Below are 23,238 nucleotides of genomic sequence, written 5' to 3' on the forward strand. Positions count from 1 at the left end.
GATAAATATAGGATAATTGGTAGGGGAATGGGTCTGGGTGGATTACTCTTCAAAGAGTTGGTGTGTACTTGTTGGACTGATGGACCTGTTTTCACACTGTAGGGATTCTATGATATGAATCTACTGTAATCAGGGGCCATTTATATTTAGATCCTAGTTACTTAACTGTCTATAAATAGTATGCAAGTAAGCTTTAGCTTATACCTGTAATTGTTGACCTTTTGTTTACTTACTTTAGAAATATAAGTACATGATTTCTGCTGCATAGCAAAGTCTTTTAGATCCAGACACAATTCAGATGGGAGACATGCAAAGACAAAATTGACAACTGTACTACTGAATGTTCAACTGCAACTGAGAAAATGTTCAAGCCTCCCAAAATTGCATTTTGCTGAAATTTCGGTGTCAGCATTGCAAATGGTCCAGGTCAGAAGTGATGTCACAGAATTGAGCAATGCTCTGTAGTGCATTTAATATCACAAAACATTCCCTCCTTGATTCTAAAGCAGTACAGTAAGAAAAAAGGCATAATTTCTTTAAAATGTATGAGGATCCCGTAATTGTTTTCATGAAGGACTTTCAAGGGATTGCATAATTTTTAAGGGAATCAATTTGAATTTTCCTAAATAATAAGAAACACAATGTTGGTCTGCTCGCTGAGCTGAAAGGTTCATTTCCAGATGTTTCATCACCCTGAAGATGTTACCCAGTAGGGTGACGAAACATCTGGAAATGAACCTTCCAGCTCAGCGAGCTAACTTAAATCCAGAACCTCAACCTGAACTACATATCTTCCCAAAACTCGGTAAGAAACACTGAGCTAACAGTGACGTGGCTAACCTTGTCTTGGATGCATTTACAGCAGAAAGAAAGTTAAGACAGAAATCATGTGACAAGATACAGACACAAGAACAGAATAAGGCTAATGGGAATCAACTCACAGATACAAAACAGAAAATAGGCAGAGGATCACAATTTTTGTGGGCACTAGTTTCTCAGGAAAAGGTCAGTTTTTTCCAGTTTGGCAAAAAAGGAATCAGGAACTCTTGGAGGCACTGTTTAAGTGAAACAAAGTGCTATTAGCGTATTGACTAAAACAAAATTGTGAAGAGCTACACCAGGACTCTGGCTCCTAATATATCTTGCACTAAAAATAGTCTTTTTACCAAGCTTGGTAGCTCGGTAGTGCCATATATGCTAAGGGACAATGTTTGTGGTTTTGGAAGTCTTTACTTTGTTGTAGCAATTATTTAAAAGTGAGGTTTAATTGGCCTGTAATTCTATCGCTAAATTTACATTGGTTTCAAAAAGTTGGTTTTAAAAAGTAAATGTTACAAAAAATGAAATTATCTTGATAGTTTCTTGGGTGGAGGCAGAAAAGAGGATCATTCAATAAATTTGGTTATTTTAGTGGGTTTTCCCTGTGACCATAATGGTGTAAATGACACACTCTCTTTGCCAACAGTTAGTATTACTGCTAACTTTAAAAACAACCATGAAAGGGAGCTTTGAACTCTTATTCCAATGGGAAAATTATTCACCAGAAAGCATCACTCATTATGGGTCAAACAAGGCTTTCCTTGAACTTCTAGTTTTAGAAGTAGAAACATGATTTACCACCCTTTATTCTGTCAGTTCTCAAAACTTCAAAGATTTGGTGTTCAATCAAGACGGTCTGAAATACGAATTGAGATAAAAAGAGCGAGCAAGAGTACAACAAGCCATTTAAAATCAGCTAGCACACTTGTATGAAAATTTCTTGGAACGTCAAAGGTTGACACTAGCATCTCCTTTCAAATCTAAGCATTAAAGCCATTTAAAATCAAAATTAGAAACTCAATTTAGTTCATTTAATTTTGATGATGTTTAGGCTGTTACAATGGGCACAAAAGGCTTCATTACATCAAAACCCTACCCCTAAACTTTTAAGTAAGCTACATTCAATGTGGAATAATCACTGAATATACCCATTAGAGCTCTGCAAGAACAAATAAATAAAAAAGGTGCCTATGTTTGATTCTTTCGGTTGCAACTGTTCAACTGAAATAGTCACTGCCTAGCCAGTGAATGACTGACAAAATCCATTATAGAAAGAAAATTTATTATAGGATATGGAAATCTTCTGAGGGAAGAGATCGAACTAACTACATTTTAAGCAAAATGATTTTCTTTAACACAAGTTCCAAAGGTTATACTGCTTTCATCTCATTTAATATCTCAATTTATTTCCTATGCTGGATCTCATTCTATGCAAATTAGCACCCAACTGTCCAGGAATATCCAAGCATTAATGCATACATAAATGTTAATGCTGATTTACCTATAAGCACTTTTTAACTCACCCATCACATGCAAAGTTCAGCAATATGATTCTTAATTCCAGTTTATCAAATTCAACTGTTATTTTTTCTGGCTCTGAATCCTAAATGCCTCATGAACTATGTAATTAATAGTTAAACTAAAATCCCAGTAAACCAAAGTGCATATCTGAATAATTTACATAAACAAAGAATTTGTACAAAATGGTTTTGGCACTGAAAGATATTTAAGTACTAGCATAATTTCAAAAGCTTGCCTTAATCTGTCTCCAGAACACAAGACTGAATTTTCACAGATTTTAAGTGCAATAGTTAATGACGAGAAATGTGGGAAAGTACACTGAGATTGAAAAAAAAAAATCCCTGATTCACAGGAGGAAAAATAAATCTGATTTTCTCAAAGTTTCAAAGGTAGGTTCCAAATCACATTAATAAGTAGCAACTATGTTATTTTCATGTATTTGCATATAATTAATATTGCCTAATTTTTATGCAGTTTGTAAATCTCTTAAACAGTACCGAGAAACTAGACAAAGCCAACTCTTGTATGAAAGTCCGAGCAATTACTTGCCACAAAACTCAATTTGCTTCTCAGGATCTCCATCTCAAGATCCATTTAACAACATCGCATGAGCAGCAATACCTCCATCCACCGTCTATGAAATTAGCATCCGCAACACATCAGCTTTACCACATCATTATGGGCGACCTCAGACTAACTCATAATACGCTTCAACAATTTGCTACTGAACTTTGGAAGTCAAATTTATCCTAAATTGCAACGCTCCCACCAGACTACTCTGCACACAGACATATTTCATGCATCTAAACAGGATGTATTTTATAACTCTTAGGTTTACTTTATTTGGGTTCATTCACTTCGTGCATACTTGGAAGCTCTCAGCATCTGAGTTGCTTTGTCTCTTAGAGCTCTGGTATGCTTGTGTGTGCACACACTATGAGAGAGGTTGAAATGGTTCTGGATTGAAGGCAACGCAGGTTTAACAGCCTCCTATCTGTTCTGCAGGCTATCTCCACCTGGGTAATGTGCAGAACATTAAATGAGGCAAGTGAAGTGGCCACTCTGTTTTGCATAAATGATCATCTCTTTCTTTACAATCACAGATTCCCCCTTCCTAAACTCCGTTGCTCCCACCCCAGTTTCTATGTTACCAGTTGCTTAAAACCTTGTGCCAGTTCATACGGAATGTCACTGAACATTGGCCAAGATCATCCTCTGAGAAGGAAATAATTGCAGCACCATACACAGGAGTTGTGTAGAGGTCATATTGCAGCTGACTTCCTAGATATTTCTATTTCTATTTTAGGGTGGCATGGTGGCTCAGTGGTTAGCACTGCTGCATCACACCCAGGTCCGATTCCAACCTCGGGCCACTCTCTGTGTGGAGTTTGCACATTCTCCATGTCTGTGTGGGTTTCCTCAGAGTGCTCCAGTTTCCTCCCACAATCCAAAGATGTGCAGGTTAGATGAATTGATCATGCCAAATTACACAGTGTTCAGGGATGTGTCGGTTAGGTGCATTAGTTAGGAGTAAATATAGGATAATAGGATAGGGGAATGGGTCAGGGTGGTTTACTTTTCAGAGGGTCAGTGTGGACTTGTTTGGCTGAAAGGCCTGTTTCCACACTGTAGGGATTCTATGATTCTGAGGCAATTCCCAATGAGGAAATTAGCTGGTGGCTTCAACACTTGAGAAAAATCTCCCAAGTCTGAATTAAAGTCAGAGTTCAAACTCCTTTTTATCTGAGTAATTATTAAGCTAAATGAGGTCAGTTAGCTCACTTGGTCATAGAGCTGGTTTGTGATGCAGAATAGATGGGAAAACAGCATGGGTTCAATTCCTGCACTGGCTGAGGTTACCATGAGGCACTGGCCTTCTCAATCTCTCTCCTTGCCTGATGCAATGATGACCCTCAGGTTAAACTCTCTCATGAGAGAGCAGACCAATGGTCTGATTGGACTATGACAACTTTAACATTTTACTCAGATAAAGTTAGGGGAATTAAAATCTGTTCTAAATCCTGGTCAACTATTAAATCAATACCTCCCTGCACCTCCAACTCACTGCTGACTTTCTGCTAAAGCCCCAGCCCAGAATGACCCAACTCATCCCAGATCTCAAATTTTACATCTGTCCTAGACTTGACCTTATTCTTCAACTGCAGCCTCATCCCAGATCCTTCATCCCTCCCTCAGGTCTGAACCCATCCCACCTACTCCATGCATGCCCAAACTGCCACCTGATTCCACACTCCCCAGCTCTTTTGGACTGACCTATTGCCCACCTCACTGCATCCTCATACAACCACCTGACCCCCAATAGGACTTTTGATCCGGCCTAATTACCCCCTGACTCCTTACAGACTCAACAACTGCTTCCCCCCCACTCAGTCTCCATACCCTTATGCGGTATTAAACAGTTAACTTGCTCTGCTGACCTGCAAGAAAACTGAATGCCTCGGGGGTAGGCTGGTGTGTCTTTGTCTTATAGGTGGAATGTGGCAGGTTTACATTATCATCCCTTGCCATTCAGGGATGATTGATATCTTCATCCTTTTTAGAAATCAATTAGAACATTACAGCTGGAATTTGAGTACTCCCCTATAATTACAAAAACCTACAATTCACACCAGATCTGGCCATTCAGGGATAATTTGCATTACACTGTTTCTGGAGGTGAGGTGGTCACTGCACTGTATCTTGAGTGGCATGTGATTGTAAGGAGGTGTCTTGTGAACATTACTGTGATGGAAAGATTTTGTATAAAGGAAGGGCTTTTTCCATTGTTCAGGGTGTTTCTCCCTGGACATGCCTCGCAAGCATGGTGAGGAGTGTTCAGGGTTCCTCCAAATCTCGTATTGTACTGTGCTTAATAAAATTTGGTTGCTTGTTCACAGAAATTGGAGTGTTGCAGTTTTATCAAGTGTCTAAGAACCTCAGGAGAAAAAGAGCTTAACACTCACCCAATCTCTAAGACCACTTCAGCTAATGAAAGTACTCAACCATTTACTTGTCACTGTGCTCTCACCCACTGACCACGCCTAGCTCACTTATGCAATGAACACCCCATCCCGTCTACTCACCAACACCACATCCCCTCATTTACCTTCCTTCCATAGTTGTGAAAATGGCTTCAAGGCCTTTAAATCCCTAAATACAGTATGAAATGACAAACAAAAAGGGGCATGGTCTCAATACTCATCCAATTTGCCACTGGCTGAGAGATTCCTGGACTATGCTGAGAAGGCTCCTAGCCCAGAGGTTTGTATGGGGAAATCTTCTGAAAGACAATTCTGTATACTTTTTGCCAATGAGCATCAGAAATATAGTTCTGATCCAAAAACTGGGCCAGTAACTGTTAATTTTGTGCTCTTGTGCCAGACTTAGTTCGAGCATTTTTTTGTTTTTCATCAGATTTGCTGAATCTGTACTATTTTATTTAATTTAGAAAACAATGGCAGGATCGGACAAAGTCAGCATGCTCGACAAATGTACTGCAATTATTTGCAGCTGTAATTCAATTGATTGGGGGAATCAGTGGCTGTTGTTTATTTGGATTGTCAGGAAGCTATTAACGAAAGTCCCACGTAAAAGATTAGTTATGAAACTAAAATGCATGCTATTGGGGGTAGTCGAGATGGATAGAAATCTGGTTGGCAGACAGGAAACAAATAGCTTCAAAGCTGGCTTCTACAATCATGTTGAATTATCTGGTCTCTATGAATTATAATTCCATTTAACCTCTAAGTGCAACTCATCTGGAGAACTACTTTGCTTTTGTAGTGTGTTATTAAGGCACCATTTTACAGACTCAGAAAGCAATACAGCCCATCATGCCTGAAATAAACCATTCAAATCTCTGGATTATATATAATTCCCTTTTGAAAGTTTCAAATTGAATCCACAGTATATTATACACATTTCTTATACAATATAGTATAAATCATATTTAAAATGTAGATGGCATGATAAATTAATTAAATGCAGTATATAGAGTGTTTCATACATAGAAGGACCAGAAAATCAGCAATGCTACAATTGTTAGTTAGGTGTTGAAAGGGAAGTGGATCAGAAGAGTGAGAAATTGGTCCGAGTGAGTTTGAATGGAATTGAGGAAGGATACAGAAAAACTGCAAACTCCCTGGGAATGATGAAAAATTAGGATTAAGATGAATAGTTCACGGTTGTGAAACAATCTAGGGCAGTATGCAGATAGACTACCCCCAATAGCATGCATTTTAGTTTCATAACTAATCTTTTACGTGGGACTTTCGTTAATAGCTTCCTGACAATCCAAATAAACAACAGCCACTGATTCCCCCAATCAATTGAATTACAGCTGCAAATAATTGCAGTACATTTGTCGAGCATGCTGACTTTGTCCGATCCTGCCATTGTTTTCTAAATTAAATAAAATAGTACAGATTCAGCAAATCTGATGAAAAACAAAAAAATGCTCGAACTAAGTCTGGCACAAGAGCACAAAATTAACAGTTACTGGCCCAGTTTTTGGATCAGAACTATATTTCTGATGCTCATTGGCAAAAAGTATACAGAATTGTCTTTCAGAAGATTTCCCCATACTAAATCCATGAGAAAAAAAGCGAAGTATAAAATGGATAACAGGAAGGGATGTGATGCAGCAAATTTGTCAAAGAGTCTAATGTTTCCCTTTGTAGCCTAGTCATCACTTGCAAACCAAAATGACTAAGGCAGTCTGGAACATAGCCACCTTTACGGCACAAAGTTCAACTGCAGGATGACTTGTGTAGTTTCTAAATTAATTCAGTATGCTGTAAGTATTTTATTCCCAATGCAGACACACATGGAACATGGTGATTTAGAAATGCATCACCTGTACACTATTTACATAGCCTGAAGCATAAGCATTCTTAGTGCATTTCTGTATCGCTCAAGGTCAAGTGAGGTTTGTAATTTATTTAAATACATTACACCACTAATTTTCAGATGCATCCACCCATGTAAAAATTCCCTTCTTCATGACTGCAGTAGTATCGAGTACACCAAAGTTTAAATATTCCATGACTAATCATGTGGAATATATCTGGAGGTATGCAACAACATTCATTCTTCATTTAGCATGAAGAACTGTTGGTGCATTTTAAAGCCAGAATGGCTTGAAGTCATTAGAATGTCAATGAAATATCACTGAAGTACTTAAAATGTAAAAGTGAAAAAGTCACAGTGCTTCCAGGGGACTATAGGCTGCTCACTCTTTCGAGAGAGATAGCTACTGGTGAATTTACCTAAATGGTCACCACGCCTCAGGCGAGCGTGAGAAAGTGGGGCCTTTACAATGACTTCAGCTGGTATGAAAGTTAAAATCGCACTGCACCTCTATCACAGATCAACCAGACAACTGAGCTAACGTTCCCTTTTGAAAATTATGGAATTTGGATCCAGTACTTTTTCAGGCCCTAATGCATTGTGTAAACTTCTTCCCTACTTGGCACCTACTGATTCTTTTGTCAATTATCTTAAAATTTGCCTCCACTGGTTGCTGACTCTTCTGATGCTCCGAAAGCTAGTACTTGCAAATAAACCTACTGGACTATAAACTGGTGTTGTGTGATTTTTAAACTTTGTACACCCGAGTCCAACATCTGCATTGCCAAATCATGGCAAAATAAACAATTTTTCCTTAATTGCTCTATAAAAATGTTTTAACACCTCTGTCAAATGTCCCCCTTTATCTTCAGCTTTCCAAGTCTTTCATCCCTTATATCGTTTAATAACTGCCATTTCCCATCCAAGTCCTTGACATTATTCGTCAAGCAGGTGCTCAGCTAACAATCTGTACTTCATAAACAGAAACAGAAGTTGCTGGAAAAGCTCAGCAGGTCTGGCAGCACCTGTGAAGAGAGATCAGAGTTAACGTTTCGGGTCTGGTGACCCTTCCTTAGAACTGATGGTAGCTAGAAAAATGTCAGTTTATATGCAGATGATAGGGTTGGGGGAAGAGGGCAAGGAGTAAATGATAGGTGGGGATAGAGCCCAAAGAGAGAGAAGAACAGTTGTACAATGGAGTGGATAACTATCTGGCTGGGAGGGTGAATAGCTGATCATGGAGACTGTTAATGGCAAACAATTGGTGGTGTGTAATGGACGACAATATGATAACAAGGCCTGGCATGTGTGGTAGGGGGCTAGGATATGCAGGAAGTTCAGGTCTGAAAATTACTGGACTCTATATTGAGTCTGGAGGGCTGCAGGGTCGACAAGTGGAAAATGAAGTGTTGTTCTTCCAGCACACCAGCCCTTTGTTTACTCCTTACCCACTCCCCCCATTTCTATCTTCTACATATAAATCGATATTTTCTTAGCTACCTGGTTTTGTATCTGATATACAGCATCTGCAGTTCTTTCAATATTTCATATTGGTTTGGAATTTAGTTTTGTTCATTGGCCAGAACTAACAACTCTAAGGCATTTGAAAAGTCTAAAATACTATATAAATGCAAGTCATTACTTCTGAATAGGAACGACATTTATATGGTAAATACTAACATTATATTCATGTTTAAAGACAAAAAACTGCTGATGCTGGAATCCAAGGTAGACAAACAGAAAGCTGGAAGAACACAGCAAGCCAGACAGCATTAGAAGGTGGAGGCCAACGTTTCAGGTGTAACCCTTTTTCAGGACTGGGGTAGGTGTAAGGGAAGCTGCAGTTTTGGGGGGTGAAGTAGGGATTGGTTAACACAGGTTTAGGGTACGACCTGGCTGGTCAATGGGAGGAAAGAATCCATTTGGCCGCTGGAAGGAAGGGTCAATCAGAGGGGAATGGGAAGGGAGATTATTTGAAATTGGAGAACTCAATGTTGAGTCCTCCGGGCTGTAGGCTGCCCAGGTGGAGATGGGGGTGTTGTTCCTCCAATTTGCGGTCTGGTTCACTGTGGCAATGGAGGTGGCCAAGGATGGTCATGTTGGAAAGAGAGTGGGAAGGGGAATTAAAATGGGTGGTGACTGAGAGGTCAGGTTGGCCAGTGTACCCGGCTGAGATGCTCGGTGAAACATGCCCTAAAAGCTGCGACAGTAATAATGCTGATATATATGCAAGATTGGAATACTAGTGAACTGCCAATGCATTTCTTAAAGGGAGGAACAAGATTAAGAATGTTTCATTTTGCCCTAAGTTAGAAATTACACCACACCAGGTTATAGTCCAACAGGTTTAACTGGAAGCACTAGCTTTCGGAGCGCTGCTCCTTCATCAGCCACCACTGATGAACACTGACATCAGTGGTGGCTGTCCAACACTGACATCTCCAAATCATTTTGCCCTATCCTTCAAAAATATCTTTTGCTCATAACATGATGTCTATTATCTCCCCAACCCTCCCTACTCAATGCCTTTCTAGCTAATCCCAGTGCTTCAGCTCCACTTCTAAACATTTAGTTCTTTCATTCACATTTGATAGCATTATGCAAGCTTTCTGGTTCACACATTCTCTTTCTATTCTTATCCATTCCATTATGCTACACGCCCTCAAATGTGCCTCTCATTCTCCTTCAGCAATTTAGAAAATCCCTAGTCTCCCTTCTACATTTGCATGCTAATACCAAATGGGGATTGTGGTCTTCTGCTTTCTTAGGCTAAAGTGGCCCAAGGTCTAACATGTGGGAACAAGCAGTGCTAGCACTACATCCCAAGCGTGGTTATTTCCTTAGTTTGTGCTAACATGGAAACAGATAGGGAAACAGGATGACACTATCTCTGTATCAGTCGAAGCAAACATTCAGAGACACAGTATAGCTTTACCTTCTTCATCTTTATTCCGGGCCCTGGAGGGAGGGAGCGCCCATGCACACAGAGACAAGAGTTCTCGGTATTCTCTCAAACAGCAGATTCTTAAGGAATTATATAGTCACTTACAGGGAACAGAATCCAAATAAGGCAACATCTATATTGACTGGGTGACCATTACAATCAGTGAGCATCAACAGTAATGGTTAAGTCATCTGGCATTTCACAATGGATGCTCCTCACCTCGTTAACTGGCATTATACAATGGATGTTCTTTACCTCGTTAACCCACTACCCTTGCCTCCAGCACCTCATTGTTTACTGCAAGTTCTTATCTGGTTGAAGTCATGCTACCTAAGCCTTTGTCACGCAATCCAGCACTTAACTCTTTCCCTATCTGCTCATACCTTGTATACTTTCTTAATAGCAGGACAAAATTCATGAAGAACCAGTAAATCTTTTGAGGTTTTGTAGCTTTAACAGAGCAGCAAATCCAACTACAGGCTCTGAGACTAACACTCAGATTTAGAGTGGCATAGGTTTTATTAGAGGTGAAAACAAGCATTTACTATTGACTGAAACCAAAGAAATTTAAATTAAGAAAAAAACTGAAAACTTGAAAATTTAGGTCAGATACCATCTGTGGACAGAGGAAGGCAAGACTAATGATCATCCACCTTAATAGTTAAAAAGATTGGAACATAATAAATATTATGCCAAAAAAGATGCTTTATTTGGTAGGATGAGTTTTGTTTTTTGATGATAGCCTGAGTTTAAGTATTTATAAATGGCAAGAACTTCAATCCAGAAACAGATTTTTGCTGCATAGTTCGAGTTCAGTTTAGGTAGTATGTATTCCACCCAACACGATAGCAGGCTAAGTGTATATGAATGTAATACCTCAACAAATAGTTGCTAGGTGGTAGAGAATTCAAGCATTATTACATAAAAAAGCCAACTACAACTTTTTTCCTAGCACTCATCAGAACAAATGCAAGAATGCCTAATTTCAAAGGCAGCAAGAATTTATGCTGTGTGAAGAAAAGGACTGATTGGTTAGCACTTCAACTCTTAGCAACACGACTTCATTTTCACCATCCAAATCATTCATATATATTGTAAGGGGATCGATTAGCTCAGTTGGCTGCATGGTTGATTTGCAATGCAGACTAACCTCATCAGCATGGATTCATTTCCCACATCAGCTGAAGTTACCATTAATGGCTCTGATTCTCAATCATTCCCCTTGCTTGAGGTATGGTGATCCTCAGGTTAAACAAACACCATTATCTCTAATGAGGGATTTAGCCTATGGCTTAGTAGGACCATGGCAACTTTAATTCTGATTTTCCAAGTCAACACCTTCATCAGTGAATCAGGGAACTATCAATCCCCCATGCTTTTGTTTAACACATAAATAGTTCAGACATTGCGCCTTTTATTTGTCTTGTAGTCAAGAGCCCCGTATAGAAATATGGTAGCTTCTAACAGGTGCAAATAAACCAGATTGCAAATCTTACTGAAAATCTAAAATGGAATATTTGTGCAATTCTTAGAATATTTGGTAGTTTGTTGACTGTTATCCAATGTTACCATCACTTCTAATATAATGTTAATGGTATTTTAGTGAGTTTTGAGAAGTTTTGTAGCTCAGGTTGAGGTTGCAGATGTAGGTTTGCTTTTCAGGCCATAATAGGTAACATCATCAGTGAGACTCCGGATGAAACACTGGCAGTATAGCCCGCTCTCTATTTATGTATTTAGGTTTCCTTGCGTTGGCGATGTAGTTTCCTGTGGTGACACCATTTCCTGCTCTTTTTCTCAGGGGGTGGTTTGTTGATAGAGTTCCGGTTGGAATGCTATGCTTCTAGGAGTTCTCGTGCATATCTCTGTTTGGCTTGTCCTAGGATGGATGTATTGTCCCAGTAGAAGTGGTGTCCTTCCTCATCTGTATGTAAGGATACTAGTGAGAGTGGGTCATGTCTTTTTGTGGCTAGTTGACTTTCATGTATCCTGGTGGCTAACTTTCTGCCTGTTTGTCCAATGTAGTGTTTGTTACAGTTCTTGCAAGGTATTTTGTAAATGATATTGGTTTTGCTTGTTGTCTGTATTGGGTCTTTCAAGTTCATAAGCTGTTGTTTTAGTGTGTTAGTGGGTTTGTGGGCTACCATGATGCCAAGAGGTCTGAGTAGTCAGGCAGTCATTTCCGAGATGTCTTTGATGTAAGATAGAGTGGCTAGGTTTTCTGGGCGTGTTTTGTCTGCATGTTGGAGTTTGTTGCTGAGAAATCAGCAGTCTTGTTCATTTGAGGGAGGGGTCTCAGGTGGTGAGGGACAATGAGTTAGAGGTCATGGTACATGTTAGTACCAATGACACAGGCAAAGTGAGGAATGAGGTCATGCATCAAGATTTCAGGCAGCGAAGAAATAGATTTAAAAAGCAGGGCCTCAACAGTCGTGATCTCTAGATGACACATGCTAGCGAGTGTAGAAATAGGAAAATAGGACAAATGAATGTGTGGCTCAAGAGATGGTGCAAGAGGGAGGGTTTTAGATTCGTGAATCACTCGATCTGTTTTTGGAGAAGGTGGGACATGTACAAGGGGACAGTCTGGACCTGAACCACATTAGGGCCAATATCCTTGCAGGTCAATATGCTAGTGCTTTTGTTAAGAGTTTAAACTAGACTGTGGGGGGAGGGAACACATACGATTGATGAAATAGAGACACATCTACAGCAAAAGAAGTCATAGTGAGTTCAGCTATGTTGACTGTCAGGACAGTAATGCAAGGCTGGATGGTCTTTATTTTAAACATTCAGATCATAATAGGCTGATGAATTAAAGGTGTGGATTAACATATGAAAGTGTGATACTGTTGCCATCACAGAAACATGATTAAGGAAAGGGCAGGAGTGGCAACTCAACACTCCAGGGTTTAGAATCTTTAGAAGTACAGGAGGGTGGTTAAAAGGGTGTAATAGTAATACTATTAACTAAGGGGTCAATTACTGCAAGGAGGGGTGATATCTTTGAAATGTCTTCAAATGAGGCTTTATGGGTAAAACTTAGGAATGTCAAGGGGCAGTCACATTATTAGGAGTGTATTATAGGCCCCTAAAGGATGAGTGGGAAATAAAGGAGCAAATATGTTGACAGTTCACAGGTGTGCAAGAGTCATAATCAGATAATAATACTGGGCGATTTCAACTTTCCCAACATAAATTGGGATGGTCACAGTGTTAAGGATTTAGAGGGGTGGATTTCTTGAAATGTATCCAAAGAGTTTTTGTATCAATATGTTGAAGGCCCAAAGGGTTTGTGCAGTGCTAGATTTGGTTCTGGGGAACAAAGATGGACGAGTGTTCAATATGGCAGTGAGGGAGCAATAGTGACCGTAACATGGTAGGATTCAAATGTGCATGGGCGAGGAGATACATAGCCCGCAAAAGTCAGTTTTGGATAGTAGAATGGAAGGTTTTATTAAAATAAAGCAAGATCTGAGGACAGTACAAGTCAAACATGTAACTGCTAGGGAGAAATATAGGAGCAACAAGTTCAGGGAACATTGGATGTCTAGGACAATTCACGACTTGATGAGGAAGACGAGAATTGCAAGTCCAAAGGGAGCAACTCAGCTGCAGCCCCAGAGGAATATCCAAATTGCAAGAGGGAACTTAACAAAGCAATAAGAACAGCAAAACAGAGGGCATGGAAAAGGACTTATGAATAGGATAACAGTGAAGCTGAAGATATTTTGTAAATGCATTAAAGGGAAACAGTAGGGCCCATTAGGGACCAAGGGGGCAAACTGTGTGTGAAGTTCGCAGGATTTCGGAAGGGTGTTAAACGAATACTTTTCAGTCTCCATTCTGGAAAAGGAGAACATAGGTTTGGAATTCAGGAAAGAGGACTGTGAGGAACTTGCACAATTTGACAAAGGTGATGGGGAAAAATTGGAAGTTCCAGAGGTCTGCAGGACAACTAATGCAGTTTCACTTTTCAAGAAAGGTGATAGAGATGACTCAGAAAATTATAGACCAGTGTGTTTCACGTTATACTGGAGAAAATTCTGATGGAGAGAATTAATACTACCTGAAAAAGCATAGGTTAATTAGAGATAAGCAGCATGGCTTTGTTAGAGGAGGTCATGCCGAACAAACTTATTAGAATTTTTTGAAAATGTGATCAAGTGTATGGATGAGGGAAGTTCACTTGATGTAGTTAAAGTGAATTTTAGTGAAGTTTTTGAAAAGGTAGCATATGGGAGACTGATTCAAAAGGTTAAAGTACACAATTCAGGGAAACCTGATGAGATGGATCAGAAACTGGCTTAGTAATATGACACAAACTGTAGTGGTAGAAAGCTGGTCGAGTGACTGGAGGCCAGTGTCCAATAATGCACCAAAATGATCAGTACTGGGACTCCTATTGTTTGCTAACAACATAAATGATGTGTGAAAATGTGGGGAAACATTAAGCAAGTTTGCAGACGACACCAAGATTGGTAAGATGGTATCATGTCTCACTTCTTCAAAAAACTCAATCAAGTTTGTAACAAAGACAATTGATGAGGGCAAAGCAGTAGATGTGATCTATATGGACTTCAGTAAGGCGTTCGACAAGGTTCCCCATGGGAGACTGATTAGCAATGTTAGATCTCATGGAATACAGGGAGAACTAACCATTTGGATACAGAACTGGCTCAAAGGTAGAAGATAGAGGGTGGTGGTGAAGGGAGGGTTGTTTTTCAGACTGGAGGCCTGTGACCAATGGAGTGCCACAAGGATCGGTGTTGGGTCCTCTACTTTTTGCCATTTACATAAATGATTTGGATGCGAGCTTAAGAGGTACAGCTAGTAAGTTTGCAGATGACACCAAAATTGGAGGTGTAGTGGATAGCGAAGAGGGTTACCGCAGATTACAACAGGATCTGGACCAGATGGGCCAATGGGCTGAGAAGTGGCAGATGGAGTTTAATTCAGATAAATGCGAGGTACAGCATTTTGGGAAAGCAAATCTTAGCAGGACTTATACACTTAATGGTAAGGTCCTAGGGAGTGTTGCTGAACAAAGAGACCTTGGAGTGCAGATTCATAGCTTCTTGAAAGTGGAGTCGCAGGTAGATAGGATAGTGAAGGCGGTGTTTGGTATGCTTTCCTTTATTGGTCAGTGTATTGAGTACAGGAATTGGGAGGTCATGTTGCGGCTGTACGGACATTGGTTAGGCCACTGTTTGAATATTGCGTGCAATTCTGGTCTCCTTTCTATCAGAAAGATGTTGTGAAACTTGAAAGGGTTCAGAAAAGATTTACAAGGTTGTTGCCAGGGTTGGAGGATTTGAGCTATCGGGAAAGGTTGAACAGGCTGAGGCTGTTTTCCCTGGAGCGTTGGAGGCTGAGGGGTGACCTTAGAGGTTTACAAAATTATGAGGGGCATGGATAGGGTAGATAGACAAAGTCTTTTCCCTGGGGTTGGGGAATCCAGAACTAGAGGGCATAGGTTTAGGGTGAGAGGGGAAAGATATAAAAGAGACCTAAGGGGTAACTTTTTCACGCAGAGGGTGGTACGTGTATGGAATGAGCTGCCAGAGGAAGTGGTGGAGGCTAGTACAATTGCAACATTTAAGAGGCATTTGGAGGGTATATGAACAGGAAGGATTTGGAGGGATATGGGATGGGTGCTGGCAGGTGGGACTAGATTAGGTTGGGATATCTGGTCGGCATGGACAGGTTGAAACGAAGGGTCTGTTTCCATGCTGTACATCTCTATGACTCTAAGTTGGTTGTAGGTTACAGGAAGATATAAAAGGGTTGGCGAGATGGGCTGAACAGTGGTAGATGGTACTTAACCCTGATAAGTGGAAGAAGAAACAAGACGAAGAGGGATCTTGGGGTAGTTATTCACAGATCCCTCAAATCATCAGAGTACAGGAATGAAATAGCTAAGGCAGCATATGGGACACTTGCTTTCGACAGTCATGACAGAGTATAAGAGCAAGAAGATGATACTGAAGTTGTTCAGAGTTTTGGTTAGGTCACATCTGGCGTAGCATGTGCAATTCTGGTCATCACACTAAAGAAAGGATGCGATAGCAGTAGAGGTAGTACAGAGAAGGTTCACCAGATATTGCCTGGGGTTGGAGCAAATAAGCCACAAGGACAAACTAGATAGACTTGCATTGTTTTCTTTAGAACAGAGAAGACTGAGAGTGACATGATTAACATGTATAGGTTTATGAGGGGTATGGATAGGGTGAATAGGAAAATTCTGTTCCTCTTGGTTGAGGGATCAATCACAAGGTGACACAGTTGTACTTAGATACATGTGACTACAATAAATCAAATCAAATCATTTTAGGATAAGAGATTTTGAGGGGATTTGAGAAAAAACTTTTTCATTCTGTATGGCGGCACGATGGCTCAGTGGTTAGCACTGCTGCCTCATAGCCCTAGGGACCCAAGTTCGATTCCAGCGTTGGGCAACTGTCTGTATGGAGTTTGCACATTCTCCCAGTGCCTGTGTGGGTTTCCTCCAGGTGCTCCAGTTTCCTCCCACAGTGAAAAAGATATGCAGGTCCGGTGATTTGGCCATTCTAAATTGTCCGTAGTGTTAGGTGCATTAGTCAGAGGGAAATGGGTTTGGGTGGGTTACTCTTCGAAGGGTTGGTGTGGACTTATTGAGCCGAAGGGCCTGCTTCCACGCTATAGGGAATCTAACTTATCTAATTTTCAAAGGATGGTGGAAATCTAGAATGCTTGGGAAGGTAGTGGAAACCTTACAGCCGTTAAAATTAATTTGGATGAGCACTCAAAATATAACATTCAAGGAAATGGGACAAGTGCAGGATATTGGGATCAGCTCACCTTTAGTGGTAGTTATTGCCAGTGCAGACTCAATGGGCTGATGGGCCTTTACTACACTGTATGCCTGATTCAGGGAAACATTATATACTGAATTTGCAACACTGATGTGATGGAATATGTCAGAACACTGCCCTGCTTAACAGAATCCAATAATAATGGCTACACTTTGTTTCACACATACACCTAGAGAGGCCTAAAGCCCTCTCATTCACATTGAAAAGCATCCTGCTTACTTCAAATTACACTGTTGTATTAAGGCACAGTACCTCCAACAAAATGAACACAGCTGCTATTTTCAGTAGTTAGAAATGGTATTTTCCATTAACAGAATTCTGCTGTCAAGTCAAAGGGATGTTTTGCCCAAAGAAACGAATAACGTGGTATATTAATTTCAGTGCCAGTGCAATTACAGGTAGACTCAAATGACTGACGGATGGTGTCAAACAACACATGCCTTTGGCTGTACAAAATAAACAGAATACTGGCTGTACTTCTATCACAGAAACTCTACAATATGGAAGCACTCCATTTGGCCCATTGGGTCTACACAGCCTCTCCGAAAGCAAACCACCTAGACCCATCCCTACTGTAACCCTGCATTTCCCACGGCCAATTCACCTAACCTGCACATTTTTGAACTATGACATGGCCTAGCAAGTCACTTCAAATTGCTAGAAGTCTAAAGAGAAGATTGAAACTGGATGGACCATCTGGCATCAACCTAGCCACCTGAATTGATAACAAAACCAGCCCTGTCAACCCTGCAAGGTCCTCCCATGTCCAGTGCACCCAGAGGAAGTTCACACAGACACAGCGTAAGTGTGCAAAACTCCACATAGACAGTCACCTAAGGTTGGATTCAAATCCCGGTCCCATGTGCTATGAGGCAACAACGCTAATCACTGATCCAGCACGCCGTCCCTTAAATAGCAGAGGATGGTTTCGATCACTGATCTCAGGGTTATGGCCCCGTGATGCTACACTACTTTGCTTGCATTTATGAGTAGGTCACAGGACCTGAAATCTCTTCCATCATTCAGCAAGATCATAGCTGATCTGTGACCTAATTCCACACACCCACCATTTCCCCATAAAAATAGTTTGTCAACATCTGATTTAAATTTAATACCAATAACTGAAATAGCAACAACTGTTACGTGCAGAACAAAGTTCTAAAATTTCCCTGTGCTGTAGAGTATTCACAATTTACTCCTAAAACGTTTAGCTTCTTTTTCTTCTGTACTTAGATCACAGAAACTCTACAATATGGAAGCACTCCATTTGGCCCATTATACTGCCCAATTATAAAATAGTTTTATCCACCCTACGGTTCCCTTGACATTCTTAAGTCTTAGATGTAAAGGCTTCAGCTTTGTCTTTTGCACTGATATGCTGGGAATCTTTCTTCCTCTTGTTGATTGTTTAATTTTCCACCACCACACTCAAAATGATATGGTAGGTCTGCAGAAGATTAGATTTGATTGCTGGTTGTGGGATTATTTAGTCCTGTCTATGACATGCTGCTTCCTCTGTTTGGCCGTTAAGTAGTTCTGTTGTTGTTTCACCAGGTTGTCACCCCATGTTTAGATATGCCTGATGCCGCTCTTTGCATTCCCTCACACATTCTTCAGTAAACCAGTGTTCATCCATTAGCTTGATGGCAATGGTTGGTGCATGATACAGCAAGCATAAAAGTTACAGATTGTGGTTGAATGCAATTCTGCAGTTGCTCACACCAACTCAATAATACAGTTGTGAGTTTTCAAACTCAGCACTGTGGTAGTGCCAGACAGCTCAATAGAGGGTATCCTCAATGTAAAGACAAGACTTCATCTCCACAAAAACTATACAGTAACTGCACCTACCAATGCTACCAAGGATGGTTGGATTTGTGACAAACAGAATTTGCAAGGACAAGGTCTCTTGTTCATTTCCTCACCAAGTGCTACAGACAGTCTACTGGCTATTTCCTTTAGGACTCAGCTAACTTGATCAGCAGTAGTGCTACTGAACCATTTTTGATGATGGACACTGAAGGCCCCCATCCAGAATACATTGTGCTCCTGCCACTATTACGTTCCTTCAAGTGATGTTAAATGTAAGGGCTACTGATTCATCAGCTGAAATCTGGAGGTGCAGAAGATAATAATCATGTTTGTCCATGTTTAACCTGATGATCTGGAGTCCATGTTGAGGGCTCCCAGGGCAACTACCTCCGAACTGTACACCACCGTACTGCCACCTCCAGTCTCGGGGACAGCGATGGTGGCACCTGGACATCATCTGCAAGGTATGATTCCAAGATTATTAGTATGTCACATTTTCTCTGTGGAACAGCTCTCCTAACTTTAATTCAAGGCCTCAGCTGTTTGTGGGAAGGACCTTGCAGGGTTGACAGGGCTGGTTTTGTTATCAGTTCTGGCAGCTAGGTCGATGTCAGGTGGTCCATGCAGTTTCAATCCTCTCTTTAGACTTATAGCAATTTGAAGTGACTTGTTAGGCCATGTCATAGTCAACCATAACACATTGGGTCTAGAGTCAAATGCAGGCCAGATCAGGCAGATTTCTCACCCAAAAGGATGAGAGTGAACCAGATTTTGTTTTTAATTGAATTTGACCATAATGTTTGCCTTTATCTTTTTCCAAAATTTTATTAATTGAATTCAGATTTCACCATCGGCCAAAGTGGGATTCAACCACAACACATAACATTAGCGTATGTCTGTAGATTATTGTTTTCACATTACCACCATGCCATCTCCTCCCCCTCGGTGTGATGATACAACAATGATTGAGTGCTGCAGTTTTGAGCGGGACTCGAAACCGCAACATTCAGACTCGGGTGAGAACTCACACTGACAGTTTTGAATTATGCTACAAAATTTAATCAAAGATAGAAAATCAAACATCATTGAGCATACTTTATGGGCTACAATAACTTATCCAGCGTTGCTAAAGTTACACTACTTGAAACCGTTTGCGAGAATACATATTTCCCAGTGAAAACATACAAAGATTCCACGTTCCACAAAAAAAGTTACTGGAAAGTGAGGTTCCTTAAGAATCCAGTTCCAAAAACTCAATTATTAAAGTGGGCCTCTTCATGCTGATAGGTATTTCCTTCAAACTCTTGACTGTGGCAACGTGTTCCATTGCCGCCAGGGTGTGGCCTGCTGGGGGTTGTAGTTTTTGGTGAGTGAGCAGCGCTCCGCGGCATGAAGTGAGGCACTCGGATGGACTACAAATCCCAGCAGCACCTATGCCCAGCTAGCGTACTCACACACCTGCACCGCAAGGCCGCAGCAAGAGCACTTCAATTACTGTGCTGCTCCCTCCTTTCATTCAGGCACCCAGCGAGAAACTACTCTTGAAAATATATTATTCACAGTGGTCTCACTATCTCGCCATACACTCACCAAGTCTCCTGATTACTGAATTTTTTGGTGACCACTTTACCGAGCTCGAGCCCCAGGCGATCGGCGATCTTCTGTGATAAATCCTGATGAGAGCTACCGCTGAAAATCTTGATATTAGGCATATTTTCAAATTTTCTTATAAAATGTAAATTACAACAAAATGGTACGGTTTATTTTTTTAAGAAAAGTCCGTAACAACAAATTGCAGCGGATATACAGTTGAAAGCGAACCCTACGCCACCATCTTTGGAGAGCGGGTTAGTGGTGCGCGTGATTCCTTCAGCTCTCCGGGGGGGGGGGAACCCGACAACGGCCTGCTGATAGGTGAGAATGTCTGTCAATTACAGAGGATTCCATTTCTGATTGGTCAGATGGACAGGTTGTTCCTGGGATTGGCCCTAGTTCCCTGTCAATCAATGGATGTCTGACACAGCTCGTATTGGTTAGTTAGGTCAGGACCAAACTGGTAATTTGTTCTTCTTCGGGTTGGAGAAAGGGACAAGTCGCTTAGAAGAGAAACGCCTCTGGCTGTTTGCATAAGCTAATGTTTGACGTGAATTTTTAATATCAATTTCGCATACGCCAGTTTTGCGATGCACCTGATTAGCTGTATTTGGGAATTAATGTATGTCACATATTATGTAATGTATCTTTGCAAATTTTATGGATAAAGCATTTTTTTGGAAATAAAATCAGTTGATTGCCAGCTGTCCGTCTCGGTAATTGGGACTTAAAAATAAATAGCTCTAAAAACACTCTGGTTTGCTCCAGTATATTCAAACAAAAATGAAAAGTGTCCCCGTTATAAAAGGAAACAAGCAGTTTAAAAATTAAAGCAATAAGATTATAGTTTAAAATAAAATGGCCAACATTTTGGGGTCAGCTGCAAATGAGCAAGATTGTCCTGTACAGTACCTTGAAAACAGGCCCTGAAGATTTAGTAAAAAGTGAGGACTGGAGATCAGAGTCGTTTCTCCTCTTCCTGATGAAGGGCTTATGTCCGAAACGTCGATTTTCCTGCTCCTGGGATGCTGCCTGACCTGCTGTGCTTTTCCAGCACCACATTCTCAACCTTGAAGATTTAGTGGATGGTTAACTTTGCTTGTGGGGCTAGCAGTCTGATCAACCAGTTAGACTGAAGATAGAAATCAGGATACTTAAACAATTGTACAGAAATTAAATTTAAATTAATTTTATGCACAATCAAGAACTGATTCCAGAGATGAAGACTGCAATGGGGAGGTGTTGGGCGAGTTGTATTATTTATGGCTGGACTATTCATCCAACGACCCAAGTAATGGTCTGGGAACTCAGGTTTGAATCCTGTCAGGGCAGATGGTGGAATTTGAATTCAATAAAAATCTGTAATTAAGTTTCAAAAGTGGCCACGTAACCATTGTTGATTGTCAGAAACAAAAATCTGATTCGCCAATATCCTTTAGGAAAAGAAACTCACCGGTATCTAGTCTGGCCTACATGTGACCCCAGACCTAAAAGAATGTGGGTGAAATTTAATTGCCCCCCAGATGGGCAATAAATGCTGGCCTGGCCAGTGATGCCCACATCTCATGAATGAACAAATTAAAAAAAAAATTACTGTGCAGAAGCAAAGTAGATCTGAAATAAAGAAATAAAAATGCTGAAAATATTCAGTGGTTAGGCAGCACCTATGGAGAAAGAGCAGAATTCATTTTTCAAATTGTGCTCTTATATAAGAACCTGAGATCATGACCTAAACTACCCATTCTACTGATGGTTGCTCCATAGTGGTTCAGGCCGTAAAAGTCTGCAAATTAGTAAAACCATGTATAAAATAAAACAAAGAACTGTGAATGCAGGAGATCTGAAACAAAAGCAGAAATTCTAATTCTGTTTTCTTCCTACTGATGCTGCCAGACCTGCTGAATTTCACCAGCAGTTTCTGTTTGTAATAAAGCTATGTGCTCACTCAGCTTGTTTCTTTCTGGTGCAGAAAGAATGAAGTGTAGCAATCTCATTTTGAATAAAGAGCCCCACTGATTACTTTATTCAATATGTCCAGCTGCAGCCTGGAAGAAGCCAAGTTCAAAAAATTATTTGCCACAGTCACCTTCACAGCTATGCAATCCCTGAGGATTGTAGTTGTAGTTGCAACAATGACTGATTTCGTTGAGGATGTTCTTATTGAAGCTGTGGAAAATTGTAAATATTCGCTTATGAAGATGTTTTGATTATAATACTTTTTGTATTATTTGTCGACAAATTCCGAATTGCAGAATTCTGTAGATTCTAGCGGATTGGAGGTTCACAAATGAAGAGAAAGGAATAAAACCAGGAATCACAGATTGGTTAGCCTAATGCCAATATTCAGGAAAATTCAAGAGTCTATTACCGAGGAAGTGGTAACTGAAGTTGTCCAGGGTCATACCTAGAGTGTTTGTACAGTTTTGGTCTCCTTGTTAAAAAAGGAAAATACTTGCTTTGGACTGAATGCAGCAAATGTCCATCAGACTGATTCCTGCGGTGGCAGATTTATATGAGGAGAGATTGGATTCGTTGGGGCTGTTTTCATGGAGTTTAGAACAATGTGAGGGGATCTCACTGAAATGTATAAACATCTGCAAGGCTGGGCAGATTGGACACAGGGACAATGTTTCCCCAGCCAGAGATGTCCAGAACAAGGTATTGCTGTCTCAGGATATGCAGTAGGCCATTTCGGCTGAGGTGAGGATAATTTCTTTTCACTGAGGACTGTAGTGTGGTGGAATTCACCACAGAAGGCTTTGAAGGCAAAGTTACTAGACATGTTTGAGAAAGAAACAGATAACATTTTCAGAAGCTAAATGTGCCAAGTAGTATGGGGAGAAAACT

At 40.5% G+C, this 23,238-nt stretch overlaps 1 protein-coding gene across 2 annotated transcripts in view; it reads right to left on the bottom strand.

Moving 5' to 3' along the window:
* Positions 1-20,654, bottom strand: part of LOC122557242 (ribose-phosphate pyrophosphokinase 1) — a 54,002-nt gene extending 33,348 nt beyond the window's left edge. The window contains exons 1-2 of one of the 2 annotated variants that reach the window (XM_043704735.2): positions 20,389-20,526; positions 19,143-19,255 (exon numbers count right to left, since the gene is read on the bottom strand). In XM_043704735.2, coding sequence (XP_043560670.1) covers positions 19,143-19,255 — 113 coding nt within the window. In that variant the 5' untranslated portion in view covers positions 20,389-20,526. Of the gene's footprint in view, positions 1-19,142; positions 19,256-20,388 lie in introns of both variants that reach the window. The other variant, XM_043704733.2, reaches the window with a different exon arrangement.
* Between the last annotated feature and the right edge of the window lie 2,584 nt (positions 20,655-23,238).

This window comes from Chiloscyllium plagiosum, unplaced genomic scaffold, assembly GCF_037043375.1.
Source record: "Chiloscyllium plagiosum isolate Xiang-an unplaced genomic scaffold, Cpla_swu_hap1 HiC_scaffold_11, whole genome shotgun sequence".
NCBI lineage: Eukaryota > Metazoa > Chordata > Chondrichthyes > Orectolobiformes > Hemiscylliidae > Chiloscyllium > Chiloscyllium plagiosum.